The sequence below is a fragment of the Bombina bombina genome, chromosome 7 (assembly GCF_027579735.1).
Source record: "Bombina bombina isolate aBomBom1 chromosome 7, aBomBom1.pri, whole genome shotgun sequence".
Taxonomy (NCBI): domain Eukaryota; kingdom Metazoa; phylum Chordata; class Amphibia; order Anura; family Bombinatoridae; genus Bombina; species Bombina bombina.
In genome coordinates, this window is record NC_069505.1 from 505,693,038 (window position 1) to 505,710,985 (window position 17,948).

Genomic DNA, 17,948 nt, shown 5'->3' on the forward strand with positions numbered 1-17,948 from the left:
GTGAAACCTGTTTGTTCCAGCCAAAAACACACAGTCTATTAGCCCAGGGAAAAAATTCACACAAAGCAGCATGTAAATAATTAATACACTGATTAATTAACCCCAACTGTTCAATAAACCCCCTTCAGAGGCTATTAATCCTGGATCCTATCAAGGTATAAAGGAGCCACACTGTGACCTTGTTATAGCGTTTTATGTGTAAACATTGAAACAATCTTACCTCCTGGATCCATGCTGTGGAACAGAACACAGCCTCTCAAGTGGGACAGTCTTAAAGCAGCGCTCTTGACATGGACTTGAGTGAGAGAAAGCAGGCAGTGAAACTTGTCAACTCTGATTGCTTAGGAGCTGTTAGCAGTAGTCTGGATGGTTTAGCAGAAAAACATTCCCTGCATCTCCAGACTCTAACTTTCATCAATACTCTCACTGAGAGGTTGACATGACTACTTAAAACTCCAGTCCTATCTCGAAGGGCAGATACCCTTTTTCAGGACTCTCCGAATCTTTTGACACTTCTCTGCCACCTCCTAACATGACGAAAGGCAAAGAATGACTGGGGTAATGAGGAAGTCAGAGGGATATTTAAGCCTTTGGCTGGGGTGTCTTTGCCTCCTCCTGGTGGCCACGTGTTGTATTTCCCAACAGTAAGTAATGAAGCCGTGGACTCTATCTTAGGAAGGAAAGTACATTTTTCTGTGAGCTAAAGGTTTGAATTTTTCTCCAATCAGCACTGTAGCTACAAAAAAGTGCCGTCTGGGGAGAACACTGATTGGACAACAATTCAAACTGTTGGCTCACAAAAAAATTGACTTTTAAAGTGGCTGGAAGAGCGCGGGAAATTTGAATTTGGTATCTTTAATAAAAAGTAAGAAATAGCGCAACCTCATTACAACTGATAAACTCCATCTAAAACATCACTAGCATTCCGGATCTTATTTAAAAAAGTGAGTGTTTACCATCACTTTAACATTACTAGGGTTAAAAAAAAGTGTTTCACTTTCTGTGTTACATTAGTTCTCTCAAACAACTAGGTTTAAAAAAATATGAATATGACGAAATATGTATAAATATAGGGCCCACAATATTGCCTAGTGGCACAATTAAATTTCAAGAAAACTTTCTTGAGGGAAGAATTTGTGTTTTTGACCAGCCCTGGTTATTGACCAGACATTGTTTACATGAATGTTTGTTTTTGTTTTTTAAATTAACCGAGATTTAAAGGGACATTCTAGCCAAAGCTTGAATGCATATGGGTGTATTCCAGTTTTGAATAGAAGCATTTTTGCAATATACATGTATTAGCAAAAATGCTTATAGTAAAAGGTATAGCTGTGTCAAGGGTGTATTTAAAGGGACTTAATACTCATATGTCAAATAACTTGAAAGAGATGCAGCATAACTGTAAAAAGCTGACATGAAAATATCACCTGAGCATCTTTATGTAAAAAAGGAAGATATTTTACCTCAAAATGTCTTCAGCTCGCCAGAGTAAGTGCTGTGTAAACAGTTATACTTGAGCTGCTGCAAAGTTGCACGTTGAAAAAAACAAAACAATAGCCAATCAGCTTTAGCATTGTTGAGGTAATGTTTTGTCTTTGCTGTGATCTCAAGAGATTTCATAGAACTTTCTTAAACTGAATAGTAAAATGCCAGATGTACACTCCTGGGACTAGCATTTTTTTCTTAGGAAATCAGAGGTAAAATATCTTTCTTTTTTACATTGAGATGCTCAGGTAATATTTTCTAGTCAGCTTTTTACAGCTATGCTGCATCAGTTTCATGTGCTTCAACATTTGGGTATCATGTCCCTTTAAGTAGGCACTGTGCACCAGCATTTGAGCACTTGTTCAAAGAGTCTAACATGCTTGTATCACCTGGTAATGACCGATTTGGATTATTGCTGACATAGTACAAGCCCCCACTTGCGCTCTTCACAGCTGCATTATTTAAAATGCTGGTGCACTGAGAAGATCCACATGCATGAGCAGAAAAAAATGTTAACATGAAAACAGTGATACATTTTACTTAAAGGGACACTGAACCCAAATTTTTTAATTTGTGATTCAGATAGAACATGACATTTTAAGCAACTTTCTAATTTACTCCTATTATCAAATGTTCTTCATTCTCTTGGTATCTTTATTTGAAATGGAAGAATGTAAGTTTAGATGCCGGCCCATTTTTGGTGAACAACCTGGGTTGTTCTTGCTGATTGGTGGATAAATTCATCTACCAATAAAAAAGTGCTGTCCAGAGGTCTGAACCAAAAAAAAGCTTAGATGCCTTCTTTTTCAAATAAAGATAGCAAGAGAACGAAGAAAAATTGATAATAGGAGTAAATTAGAAAGTCGCTTAAAATTGCATGCTCTATCTGAATCACGAAAGAAAAAAATTTGGGTTCAGTGTCCCTTTAAAGCATTTTTGCCAATAAATGTATTCTACAAATATGTTTCTATTCAAATATGTAATTAATCTATGTGCATTCCAATTTTGACCGGAATGTCCCGTTAAAGTGAATGTAAACGTTCATGAATTAGTGCCCTGTTTTTAAAAATACTATTAAAAACAGGGGCACTTTTATTCATAAAGTTTACATTGCAGCGTATTTTACAAATACTTACCTTTCTCTTAAGTAAAGCAGGATCGCCGATCCCCCGCGCCTGCTTCTCCTGCTGTACTTACACAGCAATGACGAAATCGCCTTTCCCCAATCACCGCATTGCCTCACGAAATGGACGCTCTGGGAAGGGAAGCTATTATTGGAGGAAGCCTTTGGTCGTAAGTACAGAGGAGCTGCGGGCGGGGGATTGCCGATCCTGCATCGTTCGAGAGAAAGATAAGTATTTGTAAAAAAGTGCTGCAATGTAAACTTTCATGAATGAAAGTGCCCCTGTTTTTAAAAGTATTTTTAAAAACCAGGCACTAATTCATGAAAATTTACATTCACTATAAGCTCATAAAAATGACCAAAATGGTTGACCATACCCAGTTTGCATTTAGACATTGTATCTTTTGTGTTTTTCTCAGGGAACAACAGTCTACCCAATCCTGAGCGCTGTTCTTCATGACGCAAAACAATTTAAGTTTCCAGACAAATTCAGTCCTGGTCATTTTCTGGATGAAAATGGAAAATTTTTAAGGAGTGATGGCTTCATGCCTTTCTCTTCAGGTAATTCTTTCTATGCAACTTTCTTGAATTTATATTATATAACTTTATTTAATGTCTTCCCACACATTAGATTGCAGTTAACTAACGTGATAAATTAATGCTGAGCGAAAATTAGACATACACTTGGATCAATAGACAGGCAAAAAGAAAAATTAATTAAAGGGACATTAAAAAGGACAGTCTACACCAGAATATGTATAGTTTAAAAATATATATAATCCCTTTATTAGCCATTCCCTTGTTTTGCATAACCAACACAGTTATATAAATACATATTTTACCTCTGTGATTTTCTTGTATCTAAGCCTCTGCAAACTGCCCCCTTATCTCAGTTCTTTTGACAGACTTGCATTTTAGCCAATCAGTGCTGGCTCCTAGGAACTCCACGTGCGTGAGCACAGTGTTATCTATATGAAACACATGAACTAACACCCTCTAGTGGTGAAAAACTGTAAACATGCCCTGAGATGAGAGGCGGCCTTTAAGGGCTTAGAAATTAGCATATGAACCTCCTAGGTTTAGCTTTCGACTAAGAATACCAAGAGAACAAAGCAAAATTGATGATAGATGTAAATTTGAAAATTGTTTAAAATTACATGCCCTATCTTAATAATGAAAGTTTATTTTGGACTAGACTGTCCCTTTAAACATTAAGGGCTAGATTACAAGTGGAGCACTATATAGTGCTTTCATGAAAGGGATATTAGCTCTCCACTTTGTAATACCAACGCACAATAAGAGCCGCAATGCAAATTCGAGCTTGTGTTCGCATTGCTAGGAAGCATTGTGCTCACGAAAGCGCACATCCATAGTCTCCTATAGGAGCCTCGTTCTGATGCCGTCAGAGATGGCATCAGAACTTCTGCACCAGCGAAGGGGGTAAGTCGCGCAGCAATAGCAGCAAGTATAAATATACATATGCTTATATACATATATATTTATAAGTTAATATGTGTATATACACATATTAACACAAGTATTTATGTATATAAGTGTATACATATATATATTTACAGGGAACACATAGTTCCCATTGACTCAATGGAAAGGCACTTTATAGTGCCGTTTTTTTTATAACACCCCACTCCACCAACTTTAATCCCAAAATATTGCCTAGTGCAGTTATTTTATTAAAAAAACATAATTATGCTTACCAGATAAATTCCTTTCCTTCCTGGCAGGTTGAGTCTACGACACTTCTCAACCAGAAAGACAGGGAAGGCGTAGTGGCCTTCTGGCCCCTACGTTTACCTGCATAGATGACAAACAAAGATGAAGATTGTCTGAACTCCTTAGTAGCCTGAAGGTAGAACTTTAAGGCACAAACCACATCTAGATTGTGAAGCAGATGGCCCTTCACCGAAGAAGGATTAAGACACAAGGATGGCACAACAATCTCTTGATTAATGTTGCCATCTGACCGCACCTTAGAAAGGAAACTTAGCTTAGTACGTAAAACCTCCTTATCGGCATGAAAAACAAGGTAAGGGGGGGTCACACTGCAAAGCAGAAATCTCAGAAACTCTGCGTGCAGAGGCAATAGCCAACAAAAAAAAGAACCTTCCAAGATAACAATTTAATGTCAACAGTATGCATAGGCTCAAACAGAGTCTGCTGTAAAACACGTAGAACAAGATTTAACAAGATCTAAACACAGATCTGATCCTAGTAAGAGCCTTAAAGGATTGCACATCCGGAAGCTCGGCCAATCTTCTGTGCAGTAACACCAACAAGGCCGATATCTGTCCCTTTAGGGAACTAGCAGATAGACCCTTCTCCAGTCCATCCTGGAGAAAATATAAAATTCTGGCAACCTTAACCTTATGCCAGGAAAAGTCACGCACTTCACACCAGTACAAGTAAGTCCTCCACACTTTATGATAGATACGACGAGTAACTGGCTTACGAGCTTCAATCAGAGTGTCAATGACACACTCGGAAAACCCTCTCTTGGCTAAGACTAAACGTTCAATCTCCAGTCAGCCTCAGAGAATCTAGATTCTGATGTACGAAGGGACCCTGTATCAGCAGATCTCTGCGACAAGGTAAGCTCCAATGAGGAGATGAGGACATCCCCACTAGATCCGCAAACCACGTTCTTCGTGGCCACGATGTCACTGATCACTGAATCACTGATACTCGCTCCTGCTTTATGGGAGCCACCACAAGAGGGAGAAGCAGTAATGGAGGAAAAAAGATATATACAAGTCTGAACCTCCATGGTACTGATAGGGCATCTATCAGTTCAGTCTGAGGATCCCTTGACCTCCACCCATACCTGGCTAGCTTGATATTAAGGCGGGATGCCATGAGATCTATCTCCGGCTTCCCCCACTTGGTGCATATCTCTGCAAACACCTTGGTGGTGGAGAGACCATTTCCCCGGGTGAAAGGATTGCCTGCTGAGGAAGTCCGATTCCCAGTTGTCCACACCCTGAATGTGAATTGCTGACAGCATACAGCTGTGAGTCTCCACCCACTCTAGTATCTGAAATACTTCTCTCATCACCAAGGAACTTCTCGTTCCCCCCTGATGGTTGATGTAGGCAACCAAAGTTATATTGTCTGATTGGAATCTGATAAACTGGGACGAACCCAGAAGGGGCCAAGCCTTCAGAGCATTGAAGATTGCCAGGCATTCCATTATATTGATCGGAAGGGAGGACTCCTCCTAAGAGAGCGAGTCTCTCTACAGGTTGTCCAAAATAATTTGTTGAGACAGATCTGAATGGTCGCCTTTCCATTGTCTCAGCATGCATAGTTGTAAGGGTCTGAGAAGGAATTTGGCAAAGGGAATCATGTCCATAAGGGGCACCATGAGTCCAATCACCTCCATACACAGGTCCACTGAGGGGTCTCAAGGAGGCCTGGAGGGCAAGACATGCAGTAGTTAGCTTGCATCGTCTCTGATCCGTTAGAAATATTCTCATGGATATGGAGTCTATTATTGTCCCCAGGACATTTACCCTTGTATTTGGAGTAAGAGAAAGCTTTTCCAAGTTTATCTTCCATCCATATGATCGAAGAAGTTTGAGAAGGGATTCAGAGTGTTCTCCCGCTAGACGAAAAGATGGTGCCTGTACCAAGATATCATCCAGGTAATGCGCTACTGCAATACCTTGTGTTCTGGCAACGGCTAGAAGAGCCCCCAGAACCTTTGTAAATATCCGTGGAGCAGTAGCTAGGCCAAACGGAAGAGCAATGAACTGGAAGTGCTGGTCCAGAAAAGCAAACCTCAGGAACTGAAAATGTTCCCTGTGTATCGGAACGTGAAGGTATCTTTCAGGTCACTGGTGGTCATAAACTGTCCTTCCTGAACCAGAGGAAGAATTGACCCTATTGTCTCCATCTTGAAAGAGGGAACACTCAGAAACTTGTTTAGGCACTTTAAGTCCAGAATAGGACGAAAAAGGTCCCTCCTTTTTCGGAACCTCGAAAAGGTTTGAATAAAACCCCAAACCTCTGTCTGCTGTAGGTACCGGGACAATTACTCCTAGAGAGGAGAGATCCCGTATGCAACCTAAAAAGGCAGTCCTCTATTTCTGGTCTTGTAGACAGTCTGGAGAGTAGGAATCTGCCCCTGGGCAGATGAGATTTAAATCCTATCAGGTATCCCTGGAATACAACCTCCAGTACCCAAGTATCCTGTACATCCTGGAACCAAGCATTTGAAAAAAGAGACAGTCTGCCCCCTACTCGATCCGATCCCGGATAGGGGGCCGCCCCTTCATGCCGATTTGTTCTTGGTGGGATTCTTAGTCTGTTTGGACTTATGCCAGGACTGAGCAGGCTTCCAGGTACTCTTGGGCTGCTCAAGCTTGGATGAGGATTGCTGTAGTAGTGATTTGTCAGAATGAAACGAACGAAAATTAGATGATTGCCGTCCCTTAGTTCTATTCTTCTTATCCTTTCCCTCCAGTAACTGTAGAAATATTGGAGTCCAGCCCTGGACCAAATAAAATCTTCCCCATGAAGGGAAGAGAAGGAGTCTGGATTTAGAAGTCATAACCGCAGACCAAGACTTAAACCAGAGAGCCCGGCGGGCTAGGAACGCAAAGCCAGAAGCCTTTGCATTTAGGCGAATAATCTGCATATTTGCATCACAGATGAAGGAGTTAGCAATTGTCAGAGCTTTAATTCTCTCCTGAATATCCTTGAGGGGAGTTTCCACCTCAATGAGTTTAGACAGAGTGTCACACCAGTAGGTAACTGCTGCAGCAACCGCGGCTACAGCTGCCGCTGGTTGAAATAAAAACCCTGTATGTTTTCTTATCCATAGGCTTTCTAAAAGAAGAACTATCCTCCAGGGGAATAGTAGTACGATTAGCAAGCGTAGAAATAGCGCCATCCACCTTAGAGATGGAGCCCCATAATTCCAATTGAGAGTCAGGGACCAGGAATAATCTTTCAAAGGTAGACGGGGGGGGAATAAGTTCCTATTCTTTCCCAGTCAGAGGGACATTCCTGTTTTCATAAACCCTGTCTAATTTAGGGATCTTAGGTTCCTCGGGTAGTTTAGCCTCTGGAACCTCTAGCGTAGACAGAACCTCCTTCAAAAAACCCTGTAGATCTTCAATTTTAAATCTGAAGGAGGGTTCCTCAGCTGAAGGAGGTATATAAACTGAAGTTTCAGACTCAGAAAATTCACCCTTTGAAGCTACAGAGGTTAACTCGGATAGCTAGGACATAGTAGATAAATCCGACAAATATTTAGATGACTCTAGGTCAGAAGAACTATGTTTAACCTTTCTCTTACATTTGTTACAGACACCGCCGATTGTAACTGCGCGGTAAAGTCCGCAGGACAAAAGCCCCCTCCAGATGGAGGGTCTTTTGAGCTGCGGGCAACTGCATGTGGAGCGGGTAGCGTAGAAAGGGTAGTAATCTCTCGGGACATAGATTCCTGAGAGGTAGACGGCTCAGAGGGGCTAATAGCGCTATGAGTATTACCAAGCTTGTCTCCCTTCTTTAGAACAGTGCTAAGGCAAATGGAACAAAATTGAGCAAGCGGGGAAACCACGGCCTTCTCACAATATAAACAGGAATTATTAAACAGTATAGAGGGAGCGGAGCCTTCTAATTTAGTATCAGAGTCCTCCATAGCTAAGATATATCCACACAAGGACAAACAAAAAGACGCTTTTATTTAAAAAATTGGCACCTTTATATTCGCAATGGCTGGGGCACTCACCACCTCCTAGACCCAGACAGCTAACAGTGAAAACACTCTCCTTAGGAGTGATGTCAACAGCAGGATTGTAGGAAATGAAAAAGACCGCACCCGGTAGGATTGTAGGAAATGAAAAAGACCGCACCCGGTAACGTGGTGAGTAGGACAGGACTTCCCCTGCTATGAAAAGGGCGCTAATCTATTATGAGCTGCGCAACATTTAAAAAACGAAAGTGAAACCTGTTTGTTCCAAAGCCAAAAACAGACAGTCTATGAGCCCAAAAACTCTCATATTAAAGCAGTTGTAAAAAAAACCCTAGCTGTTTAAATAATCTCCCTGCCTTTTAAGTGTGACAGTCTTGCAGTGACATGGACTTGAGTGTGCAACAGCAAGCAGTGAAACTCGTCAACACTGATTGCTCAGGAGCTGTTAAGTGACAGTTTGGATGGGTTTGCAGAAAAACGTTCCCTGCATCTCCAGACTCTAGCTTTCATCAATACTCTCACTGAGAGGTTGACATGATTAGTTAAAACTCCAGTCCTTTCTTGAAGGGAACATACCCATTACAGAACTATCCAAAATCTTCTGACACTTCTCTGCCACCTCCTATAGTGACGAAAGGCAAAGAATGACTGGGGGGGATAGGGGAAGTGGGACCGATATTTAAGCCTTTGGCTGGGGTGTCTTTGCCTCCTCCTGGTGGCCAAGTGTTGTATTTCCCAACAGTAAGGAATGAAGTAGTAGACTCTCCCTGTCTTATGGAAGGAAAACATAAATTATGCTTACCTGATAATTTCATTTCCATCTGTACGAGGAGAGTCCATGGCTTCATTCATTACTTGTGGGAAATACAGAACCTGGCCACCAGGAGGAGGCAAAGACACCCCAGCCAAAGGCTTAAATACCTCCCACATTCCCCTCATTCACCAGTCATTCTGCCGAGGGAACAAGGAACAGTAGGAGAAATATCAGGATATAAATGGTGCCAGAAGAAAAACAAAAGAAATTTAGGTCCGCCCAATGGAGAACCGGACGGGAGCCGTGGACTCTCCTCATACAGATGGAAATGAAATTATCAGGTAAGCATAATTTATGTTTTCCATATTAATACAAGGAGAGTCTACGACTTCATTCATTACTTGTGGGAAACAAATACCCAAGCTCTAGAGGACACTAAATGAAAACGGGAGGGTAAAAAAAGAGCTAAAAGCTGCTTCAGCTGAAGCAAAAATGTCAAATTTGTTAAACTTTGAAAATGCAAGGAGGACCAGGTAGCCGTCTTACAAATCTGCTCCATAGAGGCCTCATTCTTGATGGCCCAAGAAGAAGTCACAGCTCTAGTTGAGTGAGCCGTAATCCTCTGAGGAGGCTTATGTCCCGCTGTCTTATAAGCCAAGCGATTCATGCTCCTCAGCCAAAAAGATAGGGAAGTGGAGGAAGCTTTCTGCCCCTTGCGCTTCCTCGAATAGACAACAAACGATGCTGAAGTCTGTCTGAAATCCTTCGTAGCCTGAAGATAGAATTTCAAAACTCGAACAACATCCAAATTATGAAGTAACCGTTCCTTCAAAGAAGTAGGTCATCAACACCTTATAATAGATGCATTGGGTGACCGACTTCCTGGCTTGAATCTGAGATACTTTCCTCATGGCTAGGGAGCTTCTCAATCCCCCCTGATGGTTGATGTATGCCACCAAAATAATGCTGGCCGACTGGAATCTGATGAACTGGGACAAACCCAGGAGGGGCCAAGCCCTCAGAGTGTTGAAGATCGCTCGAAGTTCCAGGATGTTGATCGGAAGAAGCGACTCCTTCGGATTCCACCTGCCCTGTGCCTTCCTGGAACCCCAAACTGCTCCACAACCTGAGAGGCTCGCGTTTGTTGTCACAATCTCCCAAGATGGTCTTAGGAAGGATGTCCCCTGGGACAGCTGATCTGGACGGAGCCACCAAGAGAGATATTCTCTTGACCGGTTGTCCAGAGAGATCTGTTGGGAGAGATCCGAGTGATCGCCATTCCATTGCCTCAACATGCACAACTGAAGAGGTCGGAGATGGAACCTGGCAAATAGAATGACATCTATACTGGATACCATGAGCCCAATCACCTCCATACACCGGGCCACTGATGGCCTTGAAAAGGTTTGAAGGGCAAGACAGCTGGAGGCAATTTTGCAACATCTCTGGTCTGTCAGAAATATCTTCATGGAAATGGAGTCTATTATCATGCCCAGGAACTCCACTCTGGTACTGGAAACAAGAGAACTCTTTCCTGAGTTTATCTTTCATCCATGAGATTGCAGAAGTAGAAGAGCTCACGAATGGTCCTCTGCCAGCTGGCAGGACAGAGCCTGGACCAGGATGTTGTCCAGATCGCCGCCGCGAGCAGAGCTCCCAGAACCTTCGTAAAGATCCTTGAAGCAGTAGCCAGACTGAAGGGGAGAGCTACAAACTGGAAGTGCTGGTCCAGAAAGGCGAATCTTAGGAACTTGAAGTGATCCTTGTGTATCAGCACATGAAAGTAAGCGTCCTTCAAGTCTATTGTAGTCATGAACTGACCTTCTTGAACTAAGGGCAGAATATACCTTATCGTCTCCATCTTGAACGATGGGACCGACAGAAACTTTTTTAAGCATTTTAGGTCTAGAATCAGGCAAAATGTGCCCTCCTTCTTTGGGACCTCTTTCTACTAGAGGAACCGGTACAATTACTCAGAGAGAGGAGAGGTCCTTCACGCACTCTAGAAACTCTTGTTTCTCTGGTTTTGAGGATAGATTTGACAAGAGGAATCTGCCCCTGGGAGGGAGAGTTGGGAACCTATCCTGTAACCCTGGGCAATAAACTCCAGAACCCAAGGATCCAGCACATCTCTCATCCAAGCCTCCGCAAAAAGATATAGTCTGCCCCCTACGAGATCCAGAGACGAATCGGGGGCCACCCCTTCATGCCAATTTTATCTCAGCGGGCTTCTTGCTCTGCTTGGCTTTATTCCAAGACTGAGAAGGCTTCGCTGCAGGCTGCTATCATTGGGACTTGTCCGAACGAAAGGGATGAAAATTAGGACCCTAAGGTTTATTCTTCTTATCCTGCTGTAGAAAGACACCCTTGCCCCCATGACCTTGGATATGATAGAGTCCAAGCCTGGACCGAAAAGAACCTTTCCCTTAAAAGGAAGGGAAAGTAATCTAGATTTGGACGTCATGTCAGCCGACCACGACTTCAACCACAGGGCCCTCCGGGCCAGAACAGAAAAGCCTGATGTCTTGGCATTCAAGCGAATAATCTGCATATTTGCATCACAGATAAATGAATTAGCTACCCTTAGGGCCTTAATTCTTTCCTGTATCTCATCGAGGGAAGTCTCCTCTTCGATCATCTCTGACAGAGAGTCACACCAATAGGTAGCAGCTCCCGCCACTGCAGCGACCGCTACTGCAGGCTGAAATACGAACCCTGTGTGCTGAAACATCTTTCTTAACAGGGTCTCTAATTTCTTATCCATGGGTTCCTTAAATGACTAACTATCCTCGGGTGGGATAGTGGTGCGCTTAGCGAGCGTGGAGATAGCTCCATCCACCTTAGGGAAAGATCCCCATAATTCTAGCAGAGAATCAGGAACCGAGAACAATTTCTTAAACGAAGAAGAAGGGGAGAAAGAGGAACCAAGTCTCTCCCATTCATTCTTTATAATATTCGCTATCTTTACCGAAACCGGGAAAGTCTGGGGCACCACACTGTACTCATAAACTTTATAAAGCTTAGGAATAGAAGGTTCCTCCTGTAACTTCGGTTCCGGAACCTCTAGAGTAGCCAACACCTCTTTTAATAAAAAGCGTAGGTGCTCCAACCTAAATCTAAAGTTTGGTTCCTCCGCAGCCGGAGGTTTATAGGCAGCAGATTCTGACCGAGAGAAAGAGTCCTCCGAAGTATCTTAATCTTCTGCATCAGTGGATAATCTAGTCTCAGAGACCTCCAACAGAGTAGATGGGAAGGACAGCAATGTTTAACCTTTCGCTTGCACTTAGCAGGGAGAGGTAAAGCCCTGAAGGCCCCGGACACCGCCGTATGCTACTGATCAGCAAAATCAGGCAGCCACAGGGCCCCTCCCACAGGAGGATTCGTAGTGCACTGGGGAGCTGCATGTGTAAACAAAGATGATTGTAGGGAACGCACCTGCTAGGACGGAGATCCCTCAGAGGTGGACGGCTTAGTGGTACTAAACATCTTGTTCTTTTTAGATATCACTATTTTATCAAAGCATGTGGAACATAGTTGAGCAGGCGGATATACCGAAGCCTCCTCACAATAAACACAGGCATTAGATTTAGGTAAAGAGGGAGTACCCTCTAACGCATCAGAGTCCTCCATAGCTTGCGCCTTTATTATGGACTATAGAAATTTTTTTAAATGGCACCTTTATACTCCCAATGGCTGGGGCACTCACCACCTCCTGTGACCCAGGGCCACAGAGAAACCGTTTTGTCTCCTGCAACTGACGGTCAGGAAAAAGAAGAGAATGAGGCCACACCCGGTCACATGGAGTGCAATGCAGGACCTCCCCTGCAGCCGAGAAAAAGCATGCAAAACTAAACAGGCTGTGCAGTATCAAAAAGAAGGAAGAACCTGTCTGTTCACACATTGCCAGAGCCACATCTCCACATCTCACTCATGTCGCAGCAAAAAAACACAATTAAGCAATGATGTATACATCCCCCCCTCCCCGTTCAACAATCACCATACGGAGATATTAACCCTTTATTCTATACAGATAAAAGGAGTCACACTGTGACCCTGTCTTTTTGCGTTATCATTCCATATAAAAAAAATGAAACAATCTCACCAGAATTTACAATGTGGAACAGGAACATGGCCTCTCAAGTTTGACAGTGTTGTAGCATTGCTCCTGACATGGACTTGAGTGATTGAAAGCAGGCAGTGAAACTCGTCAACACTGATTGCTTATGGAGCTGTTAATACGAGTCTGGATGGATTCGCAGAAAGATTCTCCCTACATCTCCAAAGCCTAACATTCGTCAATGCTCTCACTGAGAGGTTGACAAGACTACTTAAAACTCCAGTCCCAATCCAAAGAGTACTATCCTCCATAAGAAACTACTCCGAATCTTCCGACACTTCTCTGCCATCGTCCTGTGATGAAAGGCAAAGAATGACTGGGGGATGAGGGGAGTGGAGGAGGTATTTAAGCCTTTGGCTGGGGTGTCTTTGCCTCCTCCTGGTGGCCAGGTTTTGTATTTCCCACAAGTAATGAATGAAGCCATGGACTCTCCTTGTATTAAGATGGAAATAAAGATGCTGCCATCTTTATTTTTTAATAAACTACACTAGACAGTATTTTGGGGACATTTGGGGCAGATTTATAAAATTAACCAGAGATCTGATCTCTGGTTATCTTTATAAGTGCTAATTGCTTCCCCGAGTTTGCAGTAGCAATAACCAGCCACTTGTAATGGCTGGTTAGTTAGTGCACTCTCTCAAACGGGCAAATTTGCTTGTTTGCGGGAGCGTAATAATTTAGCGCTCCACTTGTAATCTAGCCCTAAATAAATTATTGCTTGAATGATGTATTCAAAGCAAAGATTAGCCTGGGAATAATTTGTACATGTATTTTTTTAAATTATTTAAGTTGCTTAAATAGTGAAAAAATAAGAGTAAAGATAATGTTCATAAAGCAGTGGGCGTCGCCATATTGTAACCTAGTTTACACTGAGGCCAATTAGGAATGGTTATAAATGGCTTACTAGAGCAGTGATTTTTAACCTTTTTTTTGCCGTGGCACACTTTTTGTACATTAAAAAATCCTGTGGCACACCACCATCCCAAAATTTAAAAAAAAACACACATTGTAGCCTAATACAGCAAATAGATATACACATACACACAAACACACACGTACTGTATGTATTGTGCTGTTATGCCATGCCTCCTACAAACTACCCCTGCACTGGGAGTAAAAAACAAGCAAAGTTTAAAAAATATGTCACACTGTTGTCAGTCTGCCGTGGCACACCTGAGGATCTCTCACGGCACACTAGTGTGCCACGGCACACTTGTTGAAAAACACTGTACTAGAGTGTGCAACCAATGACTGAGTAGAAAATAGCTGTGTCTACACTTCCATGATTTGGGAAGCCCCCATTATATTCAGAATTTAATTACTGGAAAGGAGAACAAAATAAATAATGAAAGTATATTACAAAGTTGTCTTACTACATGTAATTGAACAATTTATATTAATATTTTGAGGTGTTTAATGTCCCTTTTAAGCATGAATGGTCAGAGGGAGGGATGATGGATGGATTGACAGATGGACAAACTAAAGAATGAATAGTCATAATTTAGTGAACTAACATATGGCTGGAGCAACAGATAAAACTAATGTCACATTCTTTCTTATGTTACACAGGGAAGCGGATCTGTGCTGGGGAGGGGCTGGCACGGATGGAACTCTTCCTGTTCTTCAGCACAATTCTACAGAACTTCATCCTCAGATCCTCAGAGGAGGTAGAAAGCTTAGACCTCACACCAGAGCTCAGTGGGTTTGGGAATGTCCCTCGGCCCTACAAGCTCTGCTTCATCCCACGTTAATTTATACTCAGGGCACTATCTATTTTATTGTAGCTGCTTTTGTTCCATTATAAAACTTTGAATTGATTGTTGCACAACGGATAGGCGAGAATATACAATGGCTGGAACAAATAAAAGACTTGAAAGACTTGAAAAAAAAAAAAGGTCAATATTAAAGGGACAAATTTTTTCTTTTATGATTCAGATAGAGCATGTAATTTTAAGCAACTTTTAAATTTACTTCTGTTATTAATGTTTCTTTGTTCTCTTGCTATCTTTATTTAAAAAACAGGAATGTAAAACTTAATGGCCGGCTCATTGTTGGTTGAGAGCCTGGGTTATGCTTACTTATTGGTTTGCTAAATGTAGCCACCAATAAGCAGGCGCTATCCAGTGCTGAGCCTAAAATGGGCCAACTCCTAAGCTTAACATTTCTGCTTCCTAAATAAAGATAGCAAGAGAATGAAGAAAAATTGATAATATGAGTAAATTAGAAAGTTGCTTATAATTGCATCTAAATCATGAAAGAAAAAAAATTGGGTTTAGTATCCCTTTAAATTGTAACTATTGATATATTAAAAACAGTCAAATCTCATATCATCAAAAATGTAATTCAAAGTTTTAAAGGTCAGATTTATAATATTTTGCAACAATACTTTATATTCGTTACCGCTTCGTTATAAAAACAGAATTTATGCTTACCTGATAAATTACTTTCTCTTGTGATGTATCGAGTCCACGGATTCATCCTTTACTTGTGGGATATTCTCCTTCCCAACAGGAAGTGGCAAAGAGAGCACACAGCAGAGCTGTCCATATAGCTCCCCCTCTAGCTACACCCCCCAGTCATTCGACCGAAGGTTAGGAAGAAAAAGGAGAAACCATAGGGTGCAGTGGTGACTGTAGTTTAAACAAAAAAACTACCTGACTTAATAGCCAGGGCGGGCCGTGGACTTGATACATCACAAGAGAAAGTAATTTATCAGGTAAGCATAAATTCTGTTTTCTCTTGTAAGATGTATCGAGTCCACTGATTCATCCTTTACTTGTGGGATACCAATACCAAAGCTTTAGGACACGGATGAAGGGAGGGAACAAGACAGGTACCTTAAACGGAAGGCACCACTGCTTGTAAAACCTTTCTCCCAAAAATAGCCTCCGAAGAAGCAAAAGTATCGAATTTGGAAAATTTGGAAAAAGTATGCAGCGAGGACCAAGTCGCTGCCTTACAAATCTGTTCAACAGAAACCTAATTTTTAAAAGCCCATGTGGAAGCCACTGCTCTGGTAGAATGAGCAGTAATTGTTTCGGGAGGCTGCTGGCGAGCAGTCTCATAGGCCAAACGGATGATGCTTTTCAGCCAAAAGGAAAGAGAGGTAGCAGTCGACTTCTGACCTCTCCTTTTACCAGAATAGATAACAAACAATGAAGTTGTTTGTCTGAAATCCTTAGTTGCTTGTAAATAGAACTTTAAAGCACGAACCACATCAAGATTGTGTAACAGACGTTCCTACTTCGAAGAAGGATTAGGACACAGAGAAGGAACAACAATTTCCTGGTTAATATTCTTATTAGACACAGACTTAGGAAGAAAACTGGGTTTGGTACGCAAAACTACCTTATCTGCATGGAAAACCAGGTAAGGTGAATCACACTGTAAAGCAGATAACTCTGAAACTCTTCGAGCAGAAGAGATAGCTACCAAAAACAAAACTTTCCAAGATAAAAGCTTAATATCTATGGAATGTAAAGGTTCAAACGGAACCCCTTGCAGAACTGAAAGAACTAAATTTAGACTCCATGGCGGAGCCACAGGTCTATAAACAGGCTTGATTCTGACTAAAGCCTGACTAAACGCTTGAACGTCTGGTACCTCTGCCAGACGTTTGTGTAAAAGAATAGACAAAGCAGATATCTGTCCCTTTAAGGAGCTAGCTGATAATCCTTTCTCCAATCCTTCTTGGAGAAAGGACAATATCCTGGGAATCCTAATCTTACTCCATGAGTAACCCTTGGATTCGCACCAAAAAAGATATTTTCACCAAATCTTATGGTAGATTTTCCTGGTGACAGGCTTTCTAGCCTGAATCAGGGTATCAATAACCGACTCAGAGAAACCACGCTTTGATAGAATTAGGCGTTCAATCTCCAAGCAGTCAGACGCAGAGAAATTAGATTTGGATGTTTGAAAGGACCTTGTATTAGAAGGTCCTGCCTCATTGGTAGTGTCCATGGTGGAACAGATGACATGTCCACTAGGTCTGCATACCAGGTCCTGCATGGCCACGCAGGCGCTATTAGAATAACCGAAGCCCTCTCCTGCTTGATTCTGGCAACCAGACAAGGGAGGAGAGGAAACGGTGGAAAAACATAGGACCAAGGCGCTGCTAGAGCATCTATCAGCACCGCCTGGGGATCCCGGGATCTGGTCCCGTAAAGAGGAAGCTTGGTGTTCTGACGGGACTCCATCAGATCCAATTCTGGAGTGCCCCATAGCTGAGTCAGCTGGGCAAATACTTCCGGGTGGAGTTCCCACTCCCCCGGATGAAAAGTCTGCCGACTTAGAAAATCCGCCTCCCAGTTGTCTACTCCTGGGATGTGAATTGCTGAGAGATGGCAAGAGTGATCCTCCGCCCACCTGATTATTTTTGTTACTTCCATCATTGCTAGGGAACTCCTTGTTCCCCCTTGATGATTGACGTAAGCCACAGTCGTGATGTTGTCCGACTGAAATCTGATGAATTTGGCCGCAGCAAGCTGAGGCCATGCCTGGAGCGCATTGAATATCGCCCTCAGTTCCAGAATGTTTATCGGGAGAAGAGCTTCTTCCCGAGACCATAAGCCCTGAGCTTTCAGGGAGTTCCAGACTGCACCCCAGCCCAACAGACTGGCGTCGGTCGTCACGATGACCCACTCTGGTCCGCGTAAACACATTCCCTGAGACAGGTGATCCTGAGACCACCACCAGAGAAGAGAATCTCTGGTCCCCTGGTCCAGCTGTATTTGAGGAGACAAATCTGCAT

The 17,948-nt window shown here is 42.5% G+C and overlaps 1 protein-coding gene across 1 annotated transcript in view; it reads left to right on the forward strand.

The window, feature by feature from the left end:
* Nucleotides 1-15,097, forward strand: part of LOC128666904 (cytochrome P450 2C18) — a 241,981-nt gene extending 226,884 nt beyond the window's left edge. Inside the window, exons 8-9 of the mRNA XM_053721717.1 lie at nucleotides 3,028-3,169; nucleotides 14,765-15,097. Of these exons, the coding sequence (XP_053577692.1) occupies nucleotides 3,028-3,169; nucleotides 14,765-14,946 (324 nt within the window). The 3' untranslated portion in view covers nucleotides 14,947-15,097. The remainder of the gene's footprint in view (nucleotides 1-3,027; nucleotides 3,170-14,764) is intronic.
* The last annotated feature ends 2,851 nt before the right edge of the window (nucleotides 15,098-17,948 follow it).